General features: G+C 36.8%; 1 protein-coding gene across 1 annotated transcript; it reads right to left on the bottom strand.

The window, feature by feature from the left end:
• Nucleotides 1-7258: 7258 nt before the first annotated feature.
• Nucleotides 7259-24115, bottom strand: Dpck (Dephospho-CoA kinase). Its single transcript, XM_083111456.1, has 4 exons — nucleotides 23773-24115; nucleotides 22908-23111; nucleotides 20906-20993; nucleotides 7259-9004 (listed from the first exon to the last, which is right to left on the bottom strand). The coding sequence occupies exons 1-4, from the start codon at nucleotides 23882-23884 to the stop codon at nucleotides 8710-8712; spliced, it is 699 nt and encodes a 232-aa protein (XP_082967582.1). The 5' UTR covers nucleotides 23885-24115; the 3' UTR covers nucleotides 7259-8709.
• Between the last annotated feature and the right edge of the window lie 6 nt (nucleotides 24116-24121).

The following is a 24121-nucleotide window of genomic DNA, read 5'->3' as shown; positions in this document are numbered from 1 at the left end:
GGAATAAGGGCATTTCAGTGTTTGTGTTGTTGAAATGGCCAGTTGAGAGTTGTGAGAAAAAAAGAAAGTATTACTGCATGGGAAAGTTCTTTTGATTGGTTTGACCGTGAAGCGGTATATAGTGACTGTTGCGAAGTATTTTTGGTAAAGTTCGAGGGTAACTGCTGCAGTAAATGTTACGCAAATTATGCTGAATGTCAATGTTTAAAAAAACAAAGAAGAAAAAGGCTGTTCTCGCATCCTTTTCCTGAAACAGGTAAGTCTAATTATTACGTCAAATGCTAATTTTTAAGTGTAGTTTTTAATATAAATAAATGTGTGGTATTTCATTCTGAAGAATTTTGTTGTAGTATTACAGCTTCAGAACTGTATGCTGATTTTCTTTTGTTTATTGGGCCTCCTCGATGGCACAGTGGTAGCATCGTCACCTTATAATCAAGGGGTCCTGGGTTCGATTCCTGGTGTAGGCACATAGTGGTTCGATTCCCACTTTAAACTGTAGGTCCAGTACCGATTAGCCTTTCTGTGCATAAAGTGGACTTAAAACAACAAATCAATCAATTTTTGTTTATTAACAAATTCCTGTTGCTAGGTTGTTTTGATCAAGTTGATTGAATTTTGTATTCACAATAGCAAGATCACAAACAGACAACAGCTGATATTCAGGACATTTTAATCTAAAGGGTTTCAAGGCTGTTAAGAAATCTTCCGGAACTTTATTCTTTAAAGTTGGCAAACTTAATCACACTCGAGCTAAAATTTAGATCTGCATATAAGAGAGTAATCCATTAATTATCCACAATGCTGAGAGCACTGTCCTTCTGTTGTACGTGTCACGAGGTGTGTTTTCTTCCACTCACTGTTACCAGGTTTGAAGTTACTTGGTCAGTTGCATTGCAAATCGAAGATCGATGCAGCGACGTTAACAATGGCCAGTATGCAACAATGATGTGCAGCATTCACTGATCTGTTTCTTGTGGTATGAAGCTGTATCAGGGGCAACTATCACTGATTTGAAACAAACAATGTCACTTTCCTGGGAGAGTAATAAGGTTGCAAAAGAATGACCAGATCTGCATTTTATATATATTTAATAACAGAAAGATATAAACAAGAGTAAAAAGATCAAAACAGAGACATAGAAACAAGTATTTTGTGATACAAGTACATGTTGATATATATATATATGTGTGTGCGTCATCAACTATACTTCAAAACTGAAACAAATACTATTTTGCTCTTCATAATAGCATTTCTGCTTCTTTGGAATTCTAGAGAGAACAGAGTAACTCTTACTAATACATCATTATAAAATACATAAAATATTTACTCAACAATTTTTTAATAATCTTGAAGCATGGCTTCGTAAACATGTAGTAAATAAGTTAGTTAGGCATGATGAATGCTCAAAAACATTTTCAATATACTTTGATAACAAGTTTTATATTTTAATATTAATATTTAGTTCAGTTTAATATTATTAATAATATTATGGACATTTTTGAAATGCAATTTATTTTATTGTTTATTCAATGGGATAATAATGGTTACCTGCACACTAGTTTGACTTAAAATGAGTAAGTTATTGATGAAATATTGTAGTATAATTTCAGGGTAGCTACGATTTTTTGATTATGAAATTCCCTGACTTTTCCAGGTTTTCCAGTCCAGAAATGAAATTTTTTCAGACAAGTTTGTCATCATGATTTTTGCTTTTGAACTTCATGTTTTTCAATTAAATATGCAGGCACGTTAACTAATATGAATATACACAGTTATTACCTGAAAATTTACCAAGTGATTAATACAATGCTATTCAATGAAAAATAAATAAGTATTGTACTTCCCCATTTTTACTAAGTCATTACAATTAAGGTGGTGCAAAAAAATCAATAAAAAAATGTGGCATATCAAAGCTATACAATGTAACCTGTACACAACCTCTATTATATCAGTACAAATGAGAAACAACAGAAAATTGTGTCATGTACCTTTAGAAAATATGTAATAAGTTTAATGATTATAAAAATTGAAATCTTACCTTTCATAAATAATACTGGCAGATGTGACTACCACATAAAATTAATTTTTCCTAGTTATTGCAAGGATCTCCTCATCCAGCATATAAATTTCCTTCTCGGTTTCTTTAATAAGTCTTTTTTTTCTTTCACTCAACTCCTTGATGGCATCTGCAGCCCTTTTTTTATTCTCCTTTGCTTTCACAGTTTCCTCATCTTCTTTCTTCTTCTCTTCCAATGCTTCCATGTATCTGGAACGTGCATTTCTTGCAGCATGAACCATACCTTTATCTACAATGAGATTTTCAATGCCTCCAGATGCATGGACTTTATCCCAAACATGTCTTTGAGCAACCAGTGACCTATGGTGTTGATTTTCAACTACGCATTCCTTATTCACAGAAAACCCTCTCTCTATACATGCATTTCCATGAAATAAGATAAAAATCATTTGTAAAAACTTCATCACTTCACACGAGCTTACATTGTGGGTTGTTATAAGATCATACCAAAATTTATCAAGACGATTGGTTTTTCGGGAATAACTATTCAAGAGTTGAATAACAGCTGGCTTAGAGCATATATGTCTGAAGTCTTGTTCAATTTTATCAGCAGAATTTCCAGTTAGTTGTCGCTTCTGAACAAATGTTTCCAACGTTACCTTCAAACGTGAAAAACTTGTTGCTTGTGACTTCGATATGACAAATGGGTCACAAAAAGAGATTCCTTTGGTCAGTTTATATCGTAAAGGAGATTTTTCCATGATTTTAGAACAAAGTGTCCTCAAACAGTATAAACATTCTTGCCTGAACTGGAGAATTTCGGCTGCTGTAAAATCAACATTGCGAAGTAATGCTCGTACTGAGTAACCCAAGTCCACTTTATCAGCAGGAACAATATTATGTTCATCACACAAATTTATTTTTGTTAAAACTGTACTGTCAATTACTGCTTTCTTCACAAATTTATTCATAATTACTGTTAGCATGGAAATAAGTTCAGTGTACAGAAAAGGTGCCATTGGTTGATCAGATTGAAATTCCTTCAAGAAAGGCTCAATCTGAGATGCAATAGTTTGGAAAAATGCAAGTTTTGCACCCAACAATTTATCCTCAACTCCTGCTACAACAATCCTGTAACTATGAGAGCTGGGTTCCTTCTTCGCTGTTTTAACACCATGGATGTACTTTTTCAAATGTGGAAGGACTTCTAATGCACGCTGTACAACGTTCACATTTTCCACCCACCTTACTGAACAAAATTTTTTTGGAAATTTTGATGATCCAGAGTAGTAAATGTAATCGGCTCTGCGTGCTGGAACATATTTGAATAAGTTGTACAATGCTCTTAGAAATTCTACTAACAACCACTTAGTTGCTGTTATTCCTCCTTTCAATGCATTGCTGAGTGTGTGAAGACCACAACTTCCTATGTCAATTAAAACCGGGCTGCTTTCATCAATTTCAACACTTTGTTTAAAATCTCGTAAAAACTTCATGTTCACATTTGGTCCATCCATAGATATTTGAATCAATCGTTTGTGCAATATGGAGCTTAACTGTTGGTTGAAAGCACCCAAGATATCTGTTGATGTGGTATGTTTCAAAAATGCTGATCCAAAATATCGACATACAACTTCCATTTTAGATGAACTCCAATATCGTACCACGAAATCCATTTGCTCTTCATGGGAAATCTTGTTAAGAGATTCATCAAAAGCAATTGCATAGCATTCACTTTCTAAAACTTCCTTCTCCACCTCCCGTTGAAAATATGGACCCAAACCATAAGTAATGACATAAGCTATCTTCGCTCGCTGAAGTTTTATTTCCTTTGCAATGGTGCTATCACAAAACATTCTTTTAAATAGCAATGCACTATTTCCCGCAGCAGTTAATGACATGTGTGTCCAAACTGCATTTATACACCACAAAATTTCTGCCCGTGTAACATTATCCTTCACTAGGAATTTTTCCATCCCTTCAATATTTGTTTTTTTCGAAGTGGATTCTTCATGATGAAAAGTTGATCTTCCCAACTCATGGGAAGTGGTAGGAGCTGTAACATGTTGCTCTTCTAAATTGTTTGTTATTCTTCCTTCCTGTTTCACTTTACCTTTTTCCTTCTCAACTCCAGTACCATGTTTTTCAAAATTCTTCAAATACCCCACAATACCAAGTGACGACACTTTGTTTTTCATAGCTGATCTGTGCTTTGTTCCTTTCATGTGACTGGTGAGAGCTTGTTTACCCATATTACTTAACGAAACTGGCTTCTTGCACACACGACAATACACTGAAAATTTATCACTCTTCATTTCTTCAGCCCAACATGATATGTCCTTGTCTGTCAACCATTTTGGATTAAATAAGGTTCTTTTTGCCATTTTGAAGGAAACCTATGAAATGGAAGGGAATTTTTTTAATTTATTGAAAATAGTACATATTTCGGAAATTCAGAACTTGAATGGGGCCGGTGACCAACCATACACCCTAAAAAAATATATGCACGGGCCATACTTTGGAATGAAATATCGGTACTAATCTGATGTTCCCCGGACAGATTCCTTCATTTTTACAGAAGAAACTACTTACGGTAATAAGTTCCTGTAGCATTGTCTAACATCTGGAAGATGTTTTGTGTGATGTGGGAATGTTTCATAGCGGAAATTCAACCATTCACACATAGCCCCACGAACCATTTACGGTAAGGTTAGGTTAGGTAGGGTCATGTATAGGTTACAATAGTTAAAAATTGGTTTCGAAAAATATATGCGTAGCCCCCACACACTATTCTCGCATAGCCCCACAAACCATTGACACATAGCCCCACAAACCATTTGCGGAAACGTACGTTCTTCTGTTACAAAAACACTTTTTTTTAAAAAAAAATTTGCAATTACCGGTACTTTGATCAAAAAAATGTGAATACACGTTAAAGAATGTTCCGCAAAGCAGATAGGTAAGTACAAATTAAGTACAAATGTCCAAATTTGACAAAACAAAGAAGTTATAGGTGTCCGGGGAATATCAGATTTTTACCGAAATATCTCCATTGTTTGAGTTTTCCACGCACTGGAACCAATCTTATATTACATAAAACATCAAAATCTGTCTATTACAAAAAAAATTAACATAATTCTAGAGGGGTACAGTGGGTCAACGGTTCCTCCAAAATCCCGCATCCCAACCCATGTTTGGTAACAGTTCCAATTGCTTTATGATTTTTTTTTCCAAATTTTCCTAACAGAAAGACTAATTATCATAGAATTTTGGCAATCATTTTGACACGAAATTTGAACCTTCCTTAAAATAATGAGCACTGTTTGCATTCGAAAAAGTTATTTATGTTGAAAAAAAAAATCAAAATGACCTTACGCAAACATACACGCTTCCCATGGACAAGGTATTCATTCGCCGGTTGACAAGCGACAGTAAGTATCGGATGCATTCAGGGACTTCCATTTTAATTCTAAGACACCCAAACCTGACCTTCCTAACCTAACTACAAAAGCATATATTGAACAAAATCTTAAGTAATCGCTAAAACTCTGCAGTATGTCTTAGCAGAAGTAAATCGAAATTGAACCATGTAAAAGTTGCATTTGTAGCATGATGAAATCGTAATAAAACAAAAGGAACTTGGGCCCATTTTCACCACTTTTCAACATAATTTCATTCTACTTGCAAAAAATACGCTAATTTCGCACCAGTTTTTAAAAAATAAATTCGTTCTAAAACACGTGCATATTCAAATAATGACGTCACTGATACTGGATAAAATTACTAATTTCTCGGGTGTAACACATCTCTGCGATGTAAAAACTACGACAGGTTTCATATGAAGTACAATCTTCATAAACAATGAGAAACTTTCCACTTTCTAACAGATTTACTATGCAATTCCTACATACAACAAACATTTCTCCAAACATAATCAGCCTTTTCTACGACAGTATATCGCTTTCTGTACTATTCATGTACTTACAATTATGTAAAATCAACCGGTAAGTCAAGTTAACGTTTCAGTACGTAAAATTGTACTAGTTTTGTAGTTCGGAATCAATGTAAAAAAAATGTAAGATTAATTGTAACCCTACTTTAATAATAATAATAAATAATAAAAAAAAATAAAGCATTATCATCTTTCTAACATTATTTATTTTTTTATTGTACTAAAATATGAACGACAATAAGACCACGATCTATAAAATAATACACGATAACTTCTTCACCTCTTTCTGATAATTATGATCATATTGTCAACCTACTTAAGTTATCCACCAGTAAAACTGGACTACAACTTTTACTTTGATATTCTATCTAAACCCTAGTATAAAAAGTGGTAATTAAATGTATTACCTACCTGCTTTCGTTAGTTCAACTTAAGGTTTATAACGAGCAAATGAACTAGTTGATTAGGTTGCTTCTGAACGGGTCGCAAACGAAGGACTCAAATTCACAGAACAACTTTACGGGGGGAACGAAGTAGTGAGTCCCTTTGTTTTTACTCCACGTCCGCACCCGGTGTGACGTCAACCACAGCCAGTTACGTGAAATTCTGCTCTTCAAGGCAGAAAGTATTACATTCTCTTTGGTTCAAGGAGTATACAGTTATTGCAGATCCAAAACCAATGAACTGTCCGAAAACCAACCTGCTCCGCTTCACGTATCAAAAGAGAACGGGTGTGTTCTTGCAGAAAGGAAATTCGGCTCACCACACACAAAGCTAAATCAACATTTTTTCCTCAAGAAATTTTGAGGATGTCAGGTGCTGCAGGTTTCATCTTGAGTAGCTTGTTCTCTAAGGAAAAATCGCACGCCTCTCCAAATTCCGGTCTTGAACAGGTTCACAAGAACGAGTCGCAAAATGAACGGACGGTCGTAACGAATCCAAGAGTGAATAAATATAGAATCGAAATGCGAAGGAACCATTATTTTGTACGTAACAGACTGGAAATCATAAGAACGAGAGGAACAAGTTTTTGAACTGAATCTTTTGGGAGAGTGGAATCACAAGTACCTAACTCGGAAGTGGGAATGATCCGTTCATTTGTTGGAAATGAACCGTTCATTTTGTAACTGGTTCTCCAAAATGTGCGTAAATTCCAGAAAATCTGCAAAATTCCCTGACATTTCCCTGACTTTTCCCTGACCAACCAAATTCCCTGACTTTTCCCGGTTTTCCAGTCGCGTAGCAACCCTGAATTTTTAACCCATGATCAGTCAATTAAGGATCGCTTGAGTCGTCGGTCGCATGTGAGTGCCTTGCTTATAAGGCATATTTCACTACATTTGATTTTTTAAAATTTTACTTTTTATTTCTAGTGATCTTTTTATTATTTTTCTCCTTCTTTATTACATTTTTGTTTTCAAACAGAATAATATATTGTAAAACTAAACAGCTCTCAGTGCTAACAAAAAGGTTCATCTGTGCTCCACAAATATGTAATATGAATTCACTTACAACACTTTTTGCATTTTCTATTAGCATGACAAAAACATACAGGTACGAAAGCTCACTAGAAACAGCATAGAATTATTGACTAAAAAATGTAAAATCTAAATAAAACAATATGCAATGTAATCAGTTGTGGGTGAGCTCTGCACTCACTCTGACAACACTCCATCCCAACAATGTTCTCTCTCATACTGCTATTTACTTCAATCTCATTAGAATGCGATCACGTCACTTGCGACACACTATAAAGTCATCTAGAAAGCATCACAGGCCAATATTTTAAATACTGTTAAAATGGCACTTCATTAAAAATTGAAAGTGAGCATGGCACTCACCCTTGACCGATCGCGGGTAAATGACCTCCACAAATTTATGCAAAATCTTGTGCATTATCCTTTGTGAAACTGGAAAAAAGTTGCAGGATGATGCTATCTTTACCTATGACTTGAGGTTGATCAACTGTGATGTGAACTTCCTTTCAGCACAGTAGAAGCATGTGGTAATAAATAATGATAATGATAAAGATCAAGATCTAAAATTCTTTAAATTTTATACTACTAATAAATATACTACTGTTGTTACTTATTGTAACACCCTTTTCAACATTACGTAATACTACTTTTCATCTGTGTTCTCTTCTAAATGTGAACAAATGTACATTTCATAAATCCATATACAAATCCATTAAAAAGACACTATCCTCAGTAAGCATTAATATATAGAAAAGGAGCATATGAAAATTCTTAGTATCTAAATTACTTTTAGAGAAATATGTGAAGAAGTAACAAATTTAGCAATGTTACAAAAAACAGTTCATTTCTTTTCAATGTAACGTCAAGTGCAACAATAATATGGACATTAATACTGCAAAGTGATTGTATAAAACAGTTTCATGTATGGCAATGTACTATTTTTACTGATAGTTTGAATACAAGGCTACATATTGGCTATATATAGTTTACAAGAGTAAGACAGCGTAATACTGAGTGTCCCACATTAAACCAGTTCTCATCATACATATCATTCATTACAGGCGTATCAGCTTTATGTGGGACACCCTGTAGTTGTAGTTAGAACTATTCACATGTAATGCGTAACCTAGCAACAAAGCTTGAATGAAAACTTTCATAGAAATAAATGTCCATCACCAAATAATACCAAGATGATGCAATTTACATATATATACTTTCAATTAGAGAAACTAAATCATCTATTGAATATAATGAAACTATCACCTCAAATAGCAAACAAACTTATAAGTAAGAAACATGATTAGTGAAAACACTCCACCGAAGCAAAGTCCTAAAATAATTCGGATTCTCCAGTGAATTTTTGCAGATTTCAGCAAGGACACAATTCTCAACAATTGGTTCTTGGTATCGTCGAGACTTCCTGAGTTTTCGATAACGAAATTAGCCATTTGGCACTTCCTGTCCAGTGGCATCTGAGCCTGGATCCTTTGCTTTACTTTCGACTCGGTCAGGTTGTTCCTTTCCATCACCCTTTGCACCTGGAGGTCCTCTTCACTGGAAAGGGAAAAATGATTGGAATCAATACAAAAATTACAATGATTAGATAATCAGGGCCTGGATTTTGATTTTTCTGCACAAATTTCTTTCGCGATCGATTTTACCACCTGTCTGGTGGCTTCGTCAGGCATATACTGTCTTGCTGCAGGTGGCGTGGTTCCATCTTCTTCTGCTTGTGCTTGTGGCGGCTCTAGTTGAAGCAGTCCTATCACTTTCTGCCGTTCCCGCACGGGATTACCTATCTCCGCTTAACCGCCAAACAGATATCTTTAGATACAATGACAATATACAAGATGGTTTTACTTCTAATGAAACAGAAAAGAAAACTCTCCTCTCTGAAGATTTTTCACTAACGAAAAATATGGCAGTGAATCAAAAGTGTGCAGCAACAATAAGTAGCCAAGAGACAGACTTCCATGTGCATTGTCGAGTGGAATGTTAATTTGTTCCTACAATTGAGTAGAGATGGAATTTTTGTTTTGTTACCCACATCAAAGTAATAAATGTCAGTTCCTGGCTAAAAATAAATGAATGAAACATAACGTAATTTTAAAAAAAGACCAGAAAAGATGCAAAAAGCAAAAATTGACCAAAGAATGACTTTAAACTTGTAAAAATTACTTAACTTAAAATATAGAAAATATGATGAAGAAATGCAAAATAAAATTCACACTTTTATGACCAGAGGTTCGTATTCAGGATTTTAACACTTAAGAGCAATGCATACTACATAAGGCTAAAGATGACATGTCATGAAAATCCAAGCCCTGATAATAACCCACGGGGCAACTAAATGTCCTCGATGGCCAAGGCCTACCTATGGACTGCCAGCTTCACTCCCATCAGAGGTGGGAGATCATCCAACTGGTTACGGGGTGACATGTGGTCAGCACGATTAACCCCCAGAAGTTGTTGTAGGTTTTCTAAAACCGGATCGTAACGTACTCTGAGTACGTGGGATCGAACCAAGAACCTTCACCATTGAGGGGGGTGATGTAGCTCGCTTAATCATTCATCCTCCTCGTTTGAGCACTCGCCCTTCAAGGTAAGCCTAATGGTAATGGGCGAGAGGTACTAACTACACACTTGGAAATGGCAAAACACAAGCTTTCGGATTTATACCTTCAAGTCTAGATCAACATGGTTGGAAGTAACAATACCTGTCTGTCTCTGATGATACAATTCCCCGCTGATAGCTGTTCATATCGAAACGTGTTCGATCGCTCAATCTCCTCAATTCCTTCTTGTTCGGCGATTCCAGGTAAAAGACCTCACACCACACGTTGCTCTCTGTTTTGTTCTCTTTCCTCCTTCCCTGGTCGTTGCCCTGAAATACCAGCTGATCAGCACCTTAACTCCAATAGACCAGGAAGGATTTGTAAATTACTGATGTGACATTCTTTGAATGCCCGAGAGAGCAACGGCTGGCGACAGGGGTTATGAATTCAGGCTAGCTATAAATCTCAATTTAGAAGAGATTGATACGATAACCCCCTGTGGAAAAAATTTCCAGAATTGAAATTTATATTTAAGGTATCCATGTTGATCTATCCTTATAAATCGAAGTTTTTATTAAAAACATAGAAAAAATAAAAATGAAATGAAACCATAGTTTCCGCCAAAACCGAAAAGAAAAAAAATAATGATAACAGAATAGTAATTGAGTAAATAATTGGCGATACTTCAGACGCGAGAACTGGCCATAGGCATAAATGTACTGTCTGGTGTAACTGGCCGTAAGAAAAACAAATAACAAGCTCGCATCTTTGCTTAGTAAAAAAAAAATAGCACAGTGCTTAACTTGCACTTTGATACTCGCTCACATAATCATGCATGGAATGAGGGTAGCGTCAATTTTGTAATAGATGCGGAAGATTGACATGTGATGATCACTGACATAACTGACGTAACATGTTAAAGGTGTGGCCAAGCAACAACGATGACTGCTTATGACCTGAGGTCGCCAAAAGAGGGCGTGAACACACGTGTGCGTTAGTAGTCAACACAAGTGGACTCACACGACACATATTTTCACTCGAGTTAAAAAGTACCGTAAATTCGCGGATACACTACGTAGTGTTTGTATGTGTGTATAATAAATATATTTCCACTTGGGTTCTTCTTGTTTTATATTGCGATGCACACGCATTCACTGGAAGTGTTTGGAGTTGTCACGATTGTTCAGTGGATTGTTATCACTCTCGGCACTACTGGAATTACGGATGTAAGTATGAATTAATATTTGGAATCCATGAAGCACACATGTACACTTGGGGGAAACATGCCGTCGAGTTACTGTGAGACTTCCCTTTGTAGGTTGATGCACTTAGCAATTTTGCTTCGATGTTTTCTTTAAAGCTGGTAAGAAAACGATCGACAAGGGCATGTGTTAAAAGCACTGTTGATTAGTATTGTTCGGTGTACTTAATGATGAATAAACGACTTTTAAATATTTTCACATGGTACACTCCCGTGCAAAAGTTGCACAACTGGTTGCACACAGATTTTCATTTCAACGTTTCTTTCAAGGAACTAAGTGAGAAACGGTCGACAAAATTGTAGACACTGGCGAAACACGATTTTGTCATGCAGCATATTCACTTAAACCATGTAAAATTGCACCGTTGATAAGCATAGTTTGTGCATTTATGGAAAAGTGAATGAGACATGGGACGTTGAAACTCACTGAGTACACTCCTGTGCATGACGTTAAAAGACAGGTTGCACACACTGGAAGGTTCTTCTTTGTGGGTGTAAAACTGCTTTACATGAAAGTTGTAGAGTTGAATGTGACGCATTACATGTCACATAAAAATGCACTTTCGTAAACACTGCGGAATGACTTTTTAGGAGGGGTCATGTACATTCTGTAATGCAAGTGTACAGAGGTGAGAAGTGTAAACACTAGGATACGTCCTTCATGAATTTCTGCTTCTTCATTGGGTGAAATTTATAAAGACTGGCAGATTTTGGGGAACGTTTACACACAGTGATGACTTGGATTATGTAAGCTGCACTTTTGATTGAAGTACCGTGATATTTGTGGAAAGCGATGCACTTTCGGAACAGGAGCATATTGTGTGTAGTTTGTGGGGACAAAACTACGGTGTTCATTCTTCTCTCTGGTATTCTGCTCTCTTCCCTGCTCCCTCTTCATGTCTTCTGTTCTTCTTTTCTGCATCTCTTCTGTTCTTCTTTTGTGGGAGCATTGATGGGGAAAGGGACTGAAGAATTTTGTCCGGTTTGGGAGTTTCTTCTTATAAGGGTGGAAAGTGTTTGTTCCATGTACTAAAATACTGGCAGACTGGCTGGCTCACATGGCTGTTGCATGCTGTTGTCCTGGGAAGCTAAACCGTCGGGATGCGTGCAGATTTGGGTTCGGATCCCGTTCTCCTCGCTGGTGATTGGCCAAACTGCTGCATGTTGATTCCCAATAGATACGCTGGGAAAATCCTTCTCCTGTTGATAGCTCTTGACTGGTGTGATGAATAGACAGACTTAGGTAAAGGATAAAGTATAATTTCGTAAACGGGAAATGAGGAAAGGGGTGTTGATCTAGACTTATTAACACAAATACAGAAATTCAACTGCTTTGCCATTCCTCGTATGAACATTTATAAGTTACCACGATAATACAATATAAAGAAAGCTAATAACCAAAAAATAATAAGGTATGTAATTAGATTGATACTGAATAAGGTTAGTTATATTTATGTGAGAATTCATAACGAAACCAATGAAATATTTGTTAAAATTATCGAAATTATTTCTTTAATTTCCCTTGTGCTATGAGAAATGTCCTGTTTCCGTTTGATTCAACTTAAATTACTACTACTCTTTTGAATGGAAAATTGCTTGCTATAAACATTGAAAACTCTACTTTGCCTATTATTATACTATTGTTAACGAACATTCTAGACAGTCGACCAAGTCCTGTTATCGTTAAAAATTGAACGTGTACTGACTCATTGTGGTGAGAGAGGTTTAAAAAATACATACTTTTACTGGGAAATAAAACGTTAAGATATATAATCGCTTAAATTTATTCTAATAGTTTGCTTCGCTTGAAGCAAATTCTGTTCGTAAAAGTGTTTCTGGGAATTATAACGCCGGAGTGGCAACATTGTATCAAACAAAGAATTTGCTATCATTGAAGTTTTCCTTCCCGTGGTTGTCCTGTTAAAGGAATACATGTCTTTCGCGGCCGAAGTGGCTGCTTCTTGCTGCGTAACTCGATACAAGAGGGAAAGGGGGTGATTTTCTTACGTTGCAAATTCTTCATTCCGACGGCTTCAAGACTGGAGACTAAATTCAACGTTTGGAAAAAAAAAATGTGTCGTGACAAGCCGACTGGGTCCAAAGATGACCGACGGAGGATTGCGGGATGGCAAGGGGTTTGCTTCTCCGCTGCCGAGCTGGACTTTGGTCGCTCCCATACAAAAATGCACGTGTTTAAAACTGTACTGTTTACTCTCTCTAATGTTTATAACGTCGGGCTGGACTCGCGGAGGATTCGCCCGCAGCGGTGTTAACACTTTTGGCGCTGCTCCCGTTTTTCAGCTTGTGAGGTTTAAACTTTGATTCCAGCGACGTTGCTGCTGGCGATCGCGCTGACGCGACTCGAACCATGTCCCAATATTATTTCAAATTACCAGGCAAGCAGTTTAGTACAATCGAGGGTGTTTTAATAAGAAAATTCTTATTCTGAAGAACATGATTAATAAATTACTTTGGTTTCTTGTTAAGATGACACGATTTATGTAATGCTTCTGCTCTTGACTGTACAAGTTCCTGTGCATATTTAGTCTCAACCGCAGTTACTCTTTCTTACAACTAACGTTATTTCCTACCTGAAGTTTTACTTTTCTTGATGGGGGCTTTTCTGGTTTAAATTTGTTCAAACTTTACTATTTAAAAGATAATTATTATTTTAGTCTCGTTAGTTTACTTTTCGTCTGCTAACAATCGTTTATTTTTAAATCGACCATAAAAAATAAGATAAAGTACTCTCTAAACATGCGATAATTAACTTTATATTATGCTAACATCACTAAAAATGAAGAATCTATAATTCCCTCTACTCATTCTAAAATATGCTTAGCATATTATTGTGGCAAAGTTAGAAACTAAAACCGTTGTGGTTTAATCATTATCATTCTGCGATGGCAGAATGGATTTCCAGGATTTTGGTCATGATCCAATATCCGAAGGAAAATACTTGTTGTAGGAGCGCAAAAAAAATCTTGACGTCGACGTCTACATATTCATATAATATAAATATTCTCATAACTGGCGCTTAAAATAAACTTTGCTAATATAATCATATACCTTCTTCTGAAGAGTAACTATAAAATTCCAGTGATGTATTCGCTGAGCTAGTATTATTACATACTGCAAAAAAACTTTTGTGCCTAAAGCACATTATTAAATAATAAGTCTGCTTTGAATCTTTAATATTATTAGTGCTATTTTATTATAAATTATTATTATGTCATGCAAGTGAATTTAAAATATTAGACCTGTTTCACTTTAATAAATACCGTAACTTGGAGCAGAATATTAATATTTATATTTTAAAATTTAAAACAAACTACATTTTAAAGTTTTTAACATTCGAAGCTACAACGTGCTAAGGATACATATTCAACTGTCAAACGAAACAATGTTTCGGACAGGAAAAAAAATATATAAATATAAACTAACAATAAAATCTCGTTAATATGTGAGAAACGTCCACGCCGTGTAATGCTCTCATAATTCTCTTCTAGTTATTCAAAATAAGTTGGCTGTGCCTAACTTTGCTTAAAGCATATAAGTATATGTATATATGTGTACGGATTCATTCTCGTCACAACTGCTTACCTGTGTACAGACATCTCTCGTCACTGCAGCCTAATTATACATCTATTACTTCTCAACTAGAACTTTTAATTAATCGGGCGGTTTATACCCTAAATCACGGTACGCCACTCTAACTATATACGCCTGGCGTAATAGCGGACATAATTGTACAGCGTGTCGAGGAATATAATTAGCGTTTCGTTTCTTTACATATTAACATGGATTAAAATTTTCAGGCAATGTATGCGTAAGTTAAGGTAACGTAAGGCAAGTGACTATCTCGTATAAACTTGACTATCTCCTTAATCTAAGCTCCCTTCATGAGGTGCTAGGAGACTTCAGTCATTAAGAATATAAATGAGTGGTCCTCGGGGCCTTATTCGTTCCCAAAACTATATATGTATAAAAATGTAATATCCTCGTTGCAAAAGTCTTAGCAGTCATAGTTCAAGCATTCTAAATCCTTTACAAGTTACGGTCAGTTTTAAACAAATTTTAAATTAAACTTTTAAGAAATCTCAATTAATAATAATAATAATAACAATATATTGACTCAAACAAGCATCCTCTGTGCCATGACTCGTTAAAATGCACCATAGTGCCGATTGACTCTGACTCGGTGGCACTAATTTATTTTCCTCATTCATAAATCACTTTAAAATCCACTTTTAATCCACGTTATTAATTAATTAAAATGTTAAGGGTAAAAAATCGTTTACTGCTGACTATAGCTTACTGCATCCTCATAACTTGTCATAATTTTCGTATCCAAGATCATATAAAAAAAATTCTAAAATCACTGTCAATGCAAGAAATCATCAAATCTAAATGCTTTATTCTTATTCCTTATTTAAAATTCTGGATGGTAAAAATTTCCCAAGTGGGAATTTGTTGTAGCCATGGTACCGGGTTCGTGAGTGAACCACAGAGCTACCAGGAGCAGATTGATAGGGAATCGTCCACGGACGTCCCTGGGCCGGCCACATTTTTGATGACATGGGCCTCCCTAAAATCCGACATCGAACCTTCCGCCACGCGGAATGCCGGACGCTCCTGATACCAAATTGCCAGCCCGACGCGGATAACCGCGACGGAGCTGGGGCGCAGGTTCCTCCGCATTTTACATTTCGCTGATTATCGACCCAAACTTGAAGTCGATAAATTTAATCGAATTCATCCTCATGTTAGACTAAACATCTATCATGGCATATATAAATTCTTCTCCCCCCATAAATGCAAAAGCTTTAAGCCCTATGTATTTTCAAAATAAAATATGGCAAGGACATACTAACGAAACTAAATAAATGAGCAAAATTTTGGGGTGGGGTTGAATTTAAAACTGATTAACAAACTCTTTTCATTCCTGTAAGAAATGAAAAGGCCCACGTATCTTCATCACGTAACGAGCTTTGGGGTGGGGTTAATATAAACTGGCTAACAATTTCTTTTCATTTCTGAAAAAAATGAAAAGACCCGCTAATCTCCACCACGTGTCATTCTATAGAATGAAGGGATCTGAACCAGTTAATCGATGGGGTGATGTAAACTACTCATCATTCATCCTCTTGATGAGACCACTCGTCATTGACATGACGAGTTATTGCTTGGCGTGCGAAAGGTACAAATTACACAAAGGAATTAAACTACTGAAAAGACAAAGGCAACTCGTTGGATTTTGTGAACCGTTGAACCTGTATCATGGCTGGGTGTAGGATAATTACCTGTCTAACTGAAGTCTCTTAGCTGAATGAAAATAGCGAAGTCCTCTGTGAGCTTCTCTCCTATTTGTTGACCAGAGCGTTGTACTACTCTTCACCTCCTGCCTTGCTGACCTCCTCTCTCTACCAACTCAATTCCCAAAGTCCAGCCACTCCCCAGCTTGTCTCACCTCTATATTCCCTGGCCATCGAGCTCTTCCTCGATGTCGAATCGCCGAATCGTGTTTATTATAATTGCTACCATGCAAACCGCTGACACAAAACCCAGAAGTGTTACCTGTTTCCTGAATGCTCAGGAGGTTTGCATGGCACAACACAATGCATTGTAAACATGCCTAAGAGGCTTGAGACAGCTGAGAGAAAAACAAGTGAATGCCCTGGTCAACATGAAGCGTTCAGAGAGACTTAATAAAATAAACATACAATCCTATAGATTGATACGGGATTACGCTACTCATTCGTAGATCCCCAATTTCCTCATGATGGTGGGTAGCCACCTGTCCCATATACAGGCTGAAATCTCACAACAACTGTTGTTACTCGCCTGGCCCCCCACACTTTACCTCCGCACTCGAGGTTCGATGCACTTCGTACTCGGCTCAGATTTGTCTAGGGGTATCTTTCTTTGTACGACAATGCACGTGGCTTGCTTCAAGTCAACATAATTATATTATTAACTACAAGAGACAACGGATAATCTTTGCGAAACCTTATTGCTATAGGGGGATAAATTACCTTGTCCAGCATCTGTGAAATTAAAAACTGAAATTTTGGATATTTTCTATAGTTTAATTAACTTAAAATTTGAAGTATATACAAGTCGTATCCGAACGTTCATTTCTCTAATTATCGGGCCAAAACTCTAATTTTGAAGTTGGAAATCTCTATTGTTTGTACCTGGATGCTTTACATTTCATGAATTACATCTGGAGTACGCTTGTCACAAGGTAGACTCGCGTTACTCCAAGAAACGTCTTAACAGGTGCAAGGTTGCCCGATGTGTACATTTCTCAACCTCCATGGTGACGAGGCAATAGGCTGCCCGGTGCACCGTAATTACTTTCAAAATAACATCCAGTACAAAGTACCCCTTTACCTGTAAACTGGACACCAAGGCACTAGCCTGCCCGGCAATCCAATCTCTTACAGCATCCGTTTCAGGAGACCTGTCCTCCAGTCCTAGCTGACCAAAGCAAAAACAGCCTCTCCCTTCCAAGTCTCAGTTCCAACAGCCGACCTCCCCATTCTCATCTGGGAGTTTATATACATTTTGTTGGCGTCAGTTGCCAACAGCCCTTCTTTCAAAATGTTTAATCTATAACAGCTAAACTGCCCGCCTTTTCCTCAAACGTTCGAAACACGAAGAAAGAACAGAGAGCTACATGGTACTTACACATGGAATAATACGAACCTAAAAATGCATAATAAATTGAGATACACTTATCACATATACATATTTTTATACACGTAATTACCTAATTAATTAACATTTTAATAAATATTTCAATAAGAAAAAGAAAACACTGTTGCCCTGACAGGGTGTAACACTGTTTACGTTTTCCCCATGAGATTTAAACCTGCATGTGTCCTGTAGACAGTCCAAAACTTGTGCCTTGTGTGTGGGATGAATGGGAAGAAACTCTGGTTATTTGATTACAAGGGTAGCCACGGTTGACTAAAGCTCTGTGTAGGCGATGGCTGTAGTTGTGCTGGGATGTTTTTGATTGACTGATTTGCTTTATTTTACTTACTTTTTTTGCCACTTTGGCTATTTGCAAAGATGAGATGGATGAGTGATGATATGATGAAGGGACACTCAAACCCAGGACCTCTGGTGTTATAGCTGCTCTGAAAACCACTCTGCCATGGAAATTGGCTTGTGTTGGAGTTTTGTTCTCTGAAGGACAGAGAGAACAGAATGTTTTCTTGTTTTTTTTGGGACTTGGTAGGTTTTATGTCTACATCCAGGAAGGTGACTTTGCTGGTGAAATAGGACCAGGTGAATTTGAGGGTTCGGGAGGATGGATAGGAAAGTTACCCATGCATCCAAAACATGAAAATGTCATCTATGAATCTGAGCCAGAGAAGTGGTTTAAGTGGTTGCAAGTCCAGGAAGTCTTGTTCAAGTCTGACCATGAAGGGAGGCATATGTTACCATTTCGTGGCCCCCACAGGAATATGTCAGATAACTAACTATAAGTTAAAAAAGTAGGTCACACCCTCCCAAAAATAAGGACTTTTAAGTCAAAATGCACCACACAATAGTTCACACTAAATAATAATATTTTGCTCTGAAATGTTCTGTTAAAAATGCAAAAATTTACCCATTTTAAGTCCAGAACTAATAAACTTTCAACATGAATTCTTGAGTATAAAATTCCAAAACTTGTAATCAAAAACACTGCTGCATGTGGTTTCAAACATAGTCAATTTTTCACAACATTTCAGTTTTGGTCAAAATACAATCATAAAAACTCTTCATTGTCAAATACTTTGAAATTGTAATGAAACAATGCCAAACATATTACAGAGAGAAATATAGTAATGTTTCTACTATAGATACCACACTGTACTAAATTCATAGTAGTCATAAATTCATTGAGGAGATAAATAATTTCAATTTGATTTTCAGTTTCTTTATTGAATGACACGTTTTCTTATGTGATACTCAAAATCTAGAACAGATATGTCTGAGAGAATCCTCTGTGGTGCTGTAGTAAAATGTTCAACTGTTAGTGAACAGGAGGGGGGGGGAGGAGCTGGGCAATGCAATCAGCTGCTTACATTGTCCATGTGTCGACAAATTTTGCAGCAGTGTCAAAAGGTACAAGACATGGAAAGCAGATAAAAAAATGGTAAAGGTAGTATAAGCCGGAGACGGATTTCTTAAAATTTACAGGAGAAAAGACGAGAAAGTACTTACGGAATTGCGTTCTTGGGGACTTTCTGAAGCCGGGGAAATTGTTTTTTAGAATCGTGCAACGTATTTTGCCTGTAAATAAGGTATTTTTTATCAATCATGCATCTCCGTTGTACGATAGCTCGTGCCGCCATTACCATCAACTACGTGAATCAAATGTTCCGTGCGTTCGGTTATGTAACCCTCTCACAGTGTAGCAACCACGCGGTAGTTTGACAAGATGACATGTGAGCGAGTTTTTTTTTTCCAATGTAAGGTAAGACTCTAGTTTATGTCCTTTTCCTAAGGAATACGTGTTATATATCGTTGGAAAGCTTATTTTATAAGGAATTCAACAACGTAAATCCCAAAGCGAGCAAAAATTTCCTAAAGGAGTAAATCGAGAAAAACCAATGTTGTCCGGATATGCGCAATTGAACGTACTGAGGAATTTTTTAGATGATGAAGCACATATTTAGAGTGAAATGAGTGCTAATGGAACCTAACCGAACAGGCCTAACCTAACCTCGTAGGCATACCTCGACCCCGTGAATGGATAGTGGGGCTATCGTGAACAGAAAGTGTAAAAAGAAAAAGGTACTTACCCGAAGAGATGCCGGGTGCCGCACAACGATCGCACACCGCGAACACAAAGAAGCAATCACCATGCAGATAAGGACGTAAAGTAGAGTCTAGCCTCAATTTTCGCTTAAAAACCTTTTGTGAATAGTTTGTGCGGCATTTATCGGTTCATAAGTTTGGAAACACTGTACATCAGTTGATGATACTGCATATCAGCTGACGATAGACAACGTGAGTCAAAATTTGCGCACCGAATTAGCAACGACCAATAAATGATTATAATGTTAAAAATAATGCTTTTTTCATGGGAAAAAAGTGATCCCCAGCTTGACAAATATTCCGCTATGCATATGAGGTGAGTAGCAATGATTTTTATTTGAAAACAAACGAGTTTAATGTGTCTCCGGCTTATACTACTGGTACCATTATTTCCCCAAGGGCTTGCCGATTTAAATAACCTGACGATAAATAATTTCAATTTGATTTTCAGTTTCTTTATTGAATGACACGTTTTCTTATGTGATACTCAAAATCTAGAACAGATATGTCTGAGAGAATCCTCTGTGGTGCTGTAGTAAAATTTTCAACTGTTAGTGAACAGGAGGAGGGGGGAGGAGCTGGGCAATGCAATCAGCTGCTTACATTGTCCATGTGTCGACAAATTTTGCAGCAGTGTCAAATGGTACAAGACACGGAAAGCAGATAAAAAAATAAACAACTGTACACTTTAATTTGCAAGTTTTCTGGGGAGAGGCATTTATGTATTGGTGACTGATCATATTCAAACTGACACTTTCCAATGCTGACATTGGCTCAGTCAATCAGAATTTTCCTGCTTACAATATTATAATAACTTACCATGTCACTACAATAGTCTTGTGTAAATAGTCGAGCATCACTCCAGTTTCAAAAAGTAGAGGCAGATCCAACACAACAAATTGATACCCTGAAAAATAAAATTGCATATTTTCACTGATGAAATATTAGCATGTGAATCAAATAGCTGTTTCCTTCAACACAACTGGCTCACTTTCTGGAAATGCAAAATAGCTTGTACATATTATTGTGTGAGAACCAGATGGAAGTAACTTCAATTTATCAGATTTACAGTGGAGGAAAAATGTATTATTAGGAATATGTGTGGCTTAAAAAAATACCTGTAAACTGGAGATATGTGACTCTCCGATTCCAGGAGGGTTGGCAAGCCTATTTCAGATCAATCCCACTTTAAACAACAATTAAAAAAAAACAATGTGTTTGTCCCCTTAACAGTAAGAATGTAGAATACAGAGAATGTCTCCAATTTCGTTAATATTTGGTATACTAACTAATTTTGTCCTCCTAATCATGAATCTGTTGTTAAAATGCGGGGGTCACATGTAGAAATTTTACATTATGCAAGAGTAGCACCACGAACCATTTCCGGTAAGGTTAGGTTAGGCCAAATTTTGTTTGTAAAACAATCCGATACAGCTCTAAAAGAAAATCTACTTTTATCGGCTTTTGGTGTGTGGCCGCGGTGGCTCAGTCGGTAACGCGTCTGACTACCATGCTCAAGGTCCCGGGTTCGATCCCCGGCCGGTTCAAATCCGGGAACTTTTCTAACGGTGGAAGCGACCCCGGCGCCCACCCAGCGTCGAATAACATGGGTACCTGGGGGAAACCCTGGGGGGTAAAGGCGGTCAGGGGCGTGATGCTGATCACATCACCCCCACTCACGACCGGATCAAGAAAGTGTGGGGCGTTACCCCCACACCCCCTATACGCCTTCATGGCATGGTGCTATGCACAGGGGAACACTTTACTTTTTTTTTTTTTTTTTTATCGGCTTTTGGTAATTATGCGATATCGCCCGAACACCTCTCATTCGTTTATTTCGTTAATTCTAGCATTGATACTTACCTATTCTGGATTGCAGAAGTCTTTGAGGTGAAGTTATGCCTTTTTCCATAAAATAGTGTCAACTTTTCATATTATGAGTCATTATTTGTCTTCCTTGTTTCACTTGGGTAACAGACAATATGGCGTGCACTCGTCATAGATCATCGCTCGTCGTACTTGTGTTTTGTTGATTTGGAGTGGGTATGCAGTGTTTCAACCTTCTTAACCGAAAAATACCTACTTTTGTGTTCATTATGTCATCACAAACCATTGACTGATAGCCCCAAAAAACCATTCACGATAGCTCCACAAACCATTGACGGATAGCCCCGAAAATTATTCACGATAGCCCCAAAAACCATTCACGATAGCCGCATGGACCATTTCCGGCAAGGTTAGGTTAGGTAAGCATAGTTAAAAAAAGAAAAAAATTCTCATAAAAAAAAAGGCACGTTTGGAAACACTGGCGAGACTGCGTGACTTTCAATGCTCGCGCCATTTGCAGGTACATAATGGAAACAACGTCATAATGTTGTCGCTTTACAGAAAATGCAAGTTCCTTACATAAAAAGTGATTATTTTTGTTCTGCAGCATTCTATGGTGAAGTTTTCAGTTTCCGCAAAAGAAAATACCTCGAAGAACTTCGACAATGGTACAGAAACTGGTTTCAGTAAGTAGTTTCTTCTGTAAATTTGAAGAAATCCGTTCGGGCAATATCGCATATTTACCCAGCTTTTCCCCCCTATTTCCACACATGACCCCCACATTTTAACAACAGATTCGTGATAAGAAGGCCAAATTTAGTTAGCATACCAAATATTAACAAAATTGGAGACATTCTCTATATTCTACATTCGCTCCATCTATTGATCACTTATCCTTGTCATTAAAATCCTAGCGCAAGTACCTCTCAAGCATCACAAAGTTGTTCGAACACAACAACAATATACAAACATGAAACATTAAAGTGTAACTCACCTTGAAAGAAATGCCTGATAACTCCCCACATCATTTCTTTTCGTATTTCTGGATGAGTAATTTCATTCAACTTTTTCCTCAGGGTAGCATCATTAAATATTATTTCCCCAAGGGCTTGCCGATTTAAATAACCTGACGAGTCAAAAACATCTTCCCCAAACTCCTGTCGAATTTTCTCCCATGCTGTTCTACCAGGTTCCACAACTGCAACATGAATATGACGAGACTAAGATAGTGATTTAAAATTTTAAAAAATGTATAAAAAGTACGGAAAAGAAAAAAAAGAGGCAGTTCTACAGTCACTGGAGATGCAAAATAATCTAACACAGTTATTTTTAATTTATTTTATCTGCGGCATTTCGTCCTGGTTTCCCAGAACTTATTCAAGCTACACCAAGATATACATACAACCTCACATGGCTAGTCACCACACTTCTGAAACCAGGACGAAACGTTGCAGATAAAATAAAATAAAAATCACTAAAAATAACTGTGTTACATTATTTTGCATCTACAAAAAGTGGTTATGCGAACCTTGAACATAGAGAGAGAATAAAATAGCAGATAACATGGTAGAATGTATGACTTTTGATCTGAAAATTTGGCACAAACTGGATACATATCACGTCAGTTGTATGATCCTTGCAAGGATATTGAAAGCATGTGGAAGAGGAAACCATAAGACAAGGATGTTAGGCTCAATTTCCAATTGTGAAATTCAATTGCTAGACAAATCTTGGTGTTTTAAAACTAATTTATTTAACTAGTAACGGAAAAGATTCAAATGTATTTAATTATAATATTAATATGACTTATTATTACACATATATTACTGTGAACCAATCAGTGCAATATCCATACATACCCTTTCTTGCAAGCACATCAGCATCTATAATTGGTATACCTAACTCGACAAACATCTGAGCAACTGTACTTTTCCCGGTTCCTATACCGCCAGTTAAACCAACCAAGAACATTTTCCTTTGCGTGTATTAAACTGCTCTTGAATGTCAACAATGTGCAAAAATATATGACCCACTTAATATTGCTTTGTACTTTTCATGTCCTGGCGAGACGAAAATATACAAATACCCGAACATATAAATAATGTGACTACTTCGCTACACTAGCATGAACAAGCTAATAAATTCTTGAATAACGTTTCCTTCTTGGCCCCTTCTGGTATTCGTAATATTGGGGCGATTTTCAAAGTC

This window comes from Lepisma saccharinum, chromosome 25, assembly GCF_977018435.1.
Source record: "Lepisma saccharinum chromosome 25, izLepSacc3.1, whole genome shotgun sequence".
In the NCBI taxonomy this organism is placed as follows: Eukaryota; Metazoa; Arthropoda; class Insecta; order Zygentoma; family Lepismatidae; genus Lepisma; species Lepisma saccharinum.
Note: the sequence above shows the minus strand (reverse complement) of the source record. Positions and strands in the feature narration are given on the sequence as shown.

What these genes read in the sequence shown, in the direction of transcription:
- Dpck (XM_083111456.1), bottom strand. Translation starts at nt 23,884, where the DNA reads ATGTTCTTGGTTGGTTTAACTGGCGGTATAGGAACCGGGAAAAGTACA. An exon ending in TGATGTGCTTGCAAGAAAGG is followed by an intron (nt 23,112 to 23,772) that starts GTATGTATGGAT and finishes TTCATGTTGCAG; the next exon opens with TTGTGGAACCTGGTAGAACA. An exon ending in AAGACTATTGTAGTGACATG is followed by an intron (nt 9,005 to 20,905) that starts GTAAGTTATTAT and finishes TTCCCTTTCCAG; the next exon opens with TGAAGAGGACCTCCAGGTGC.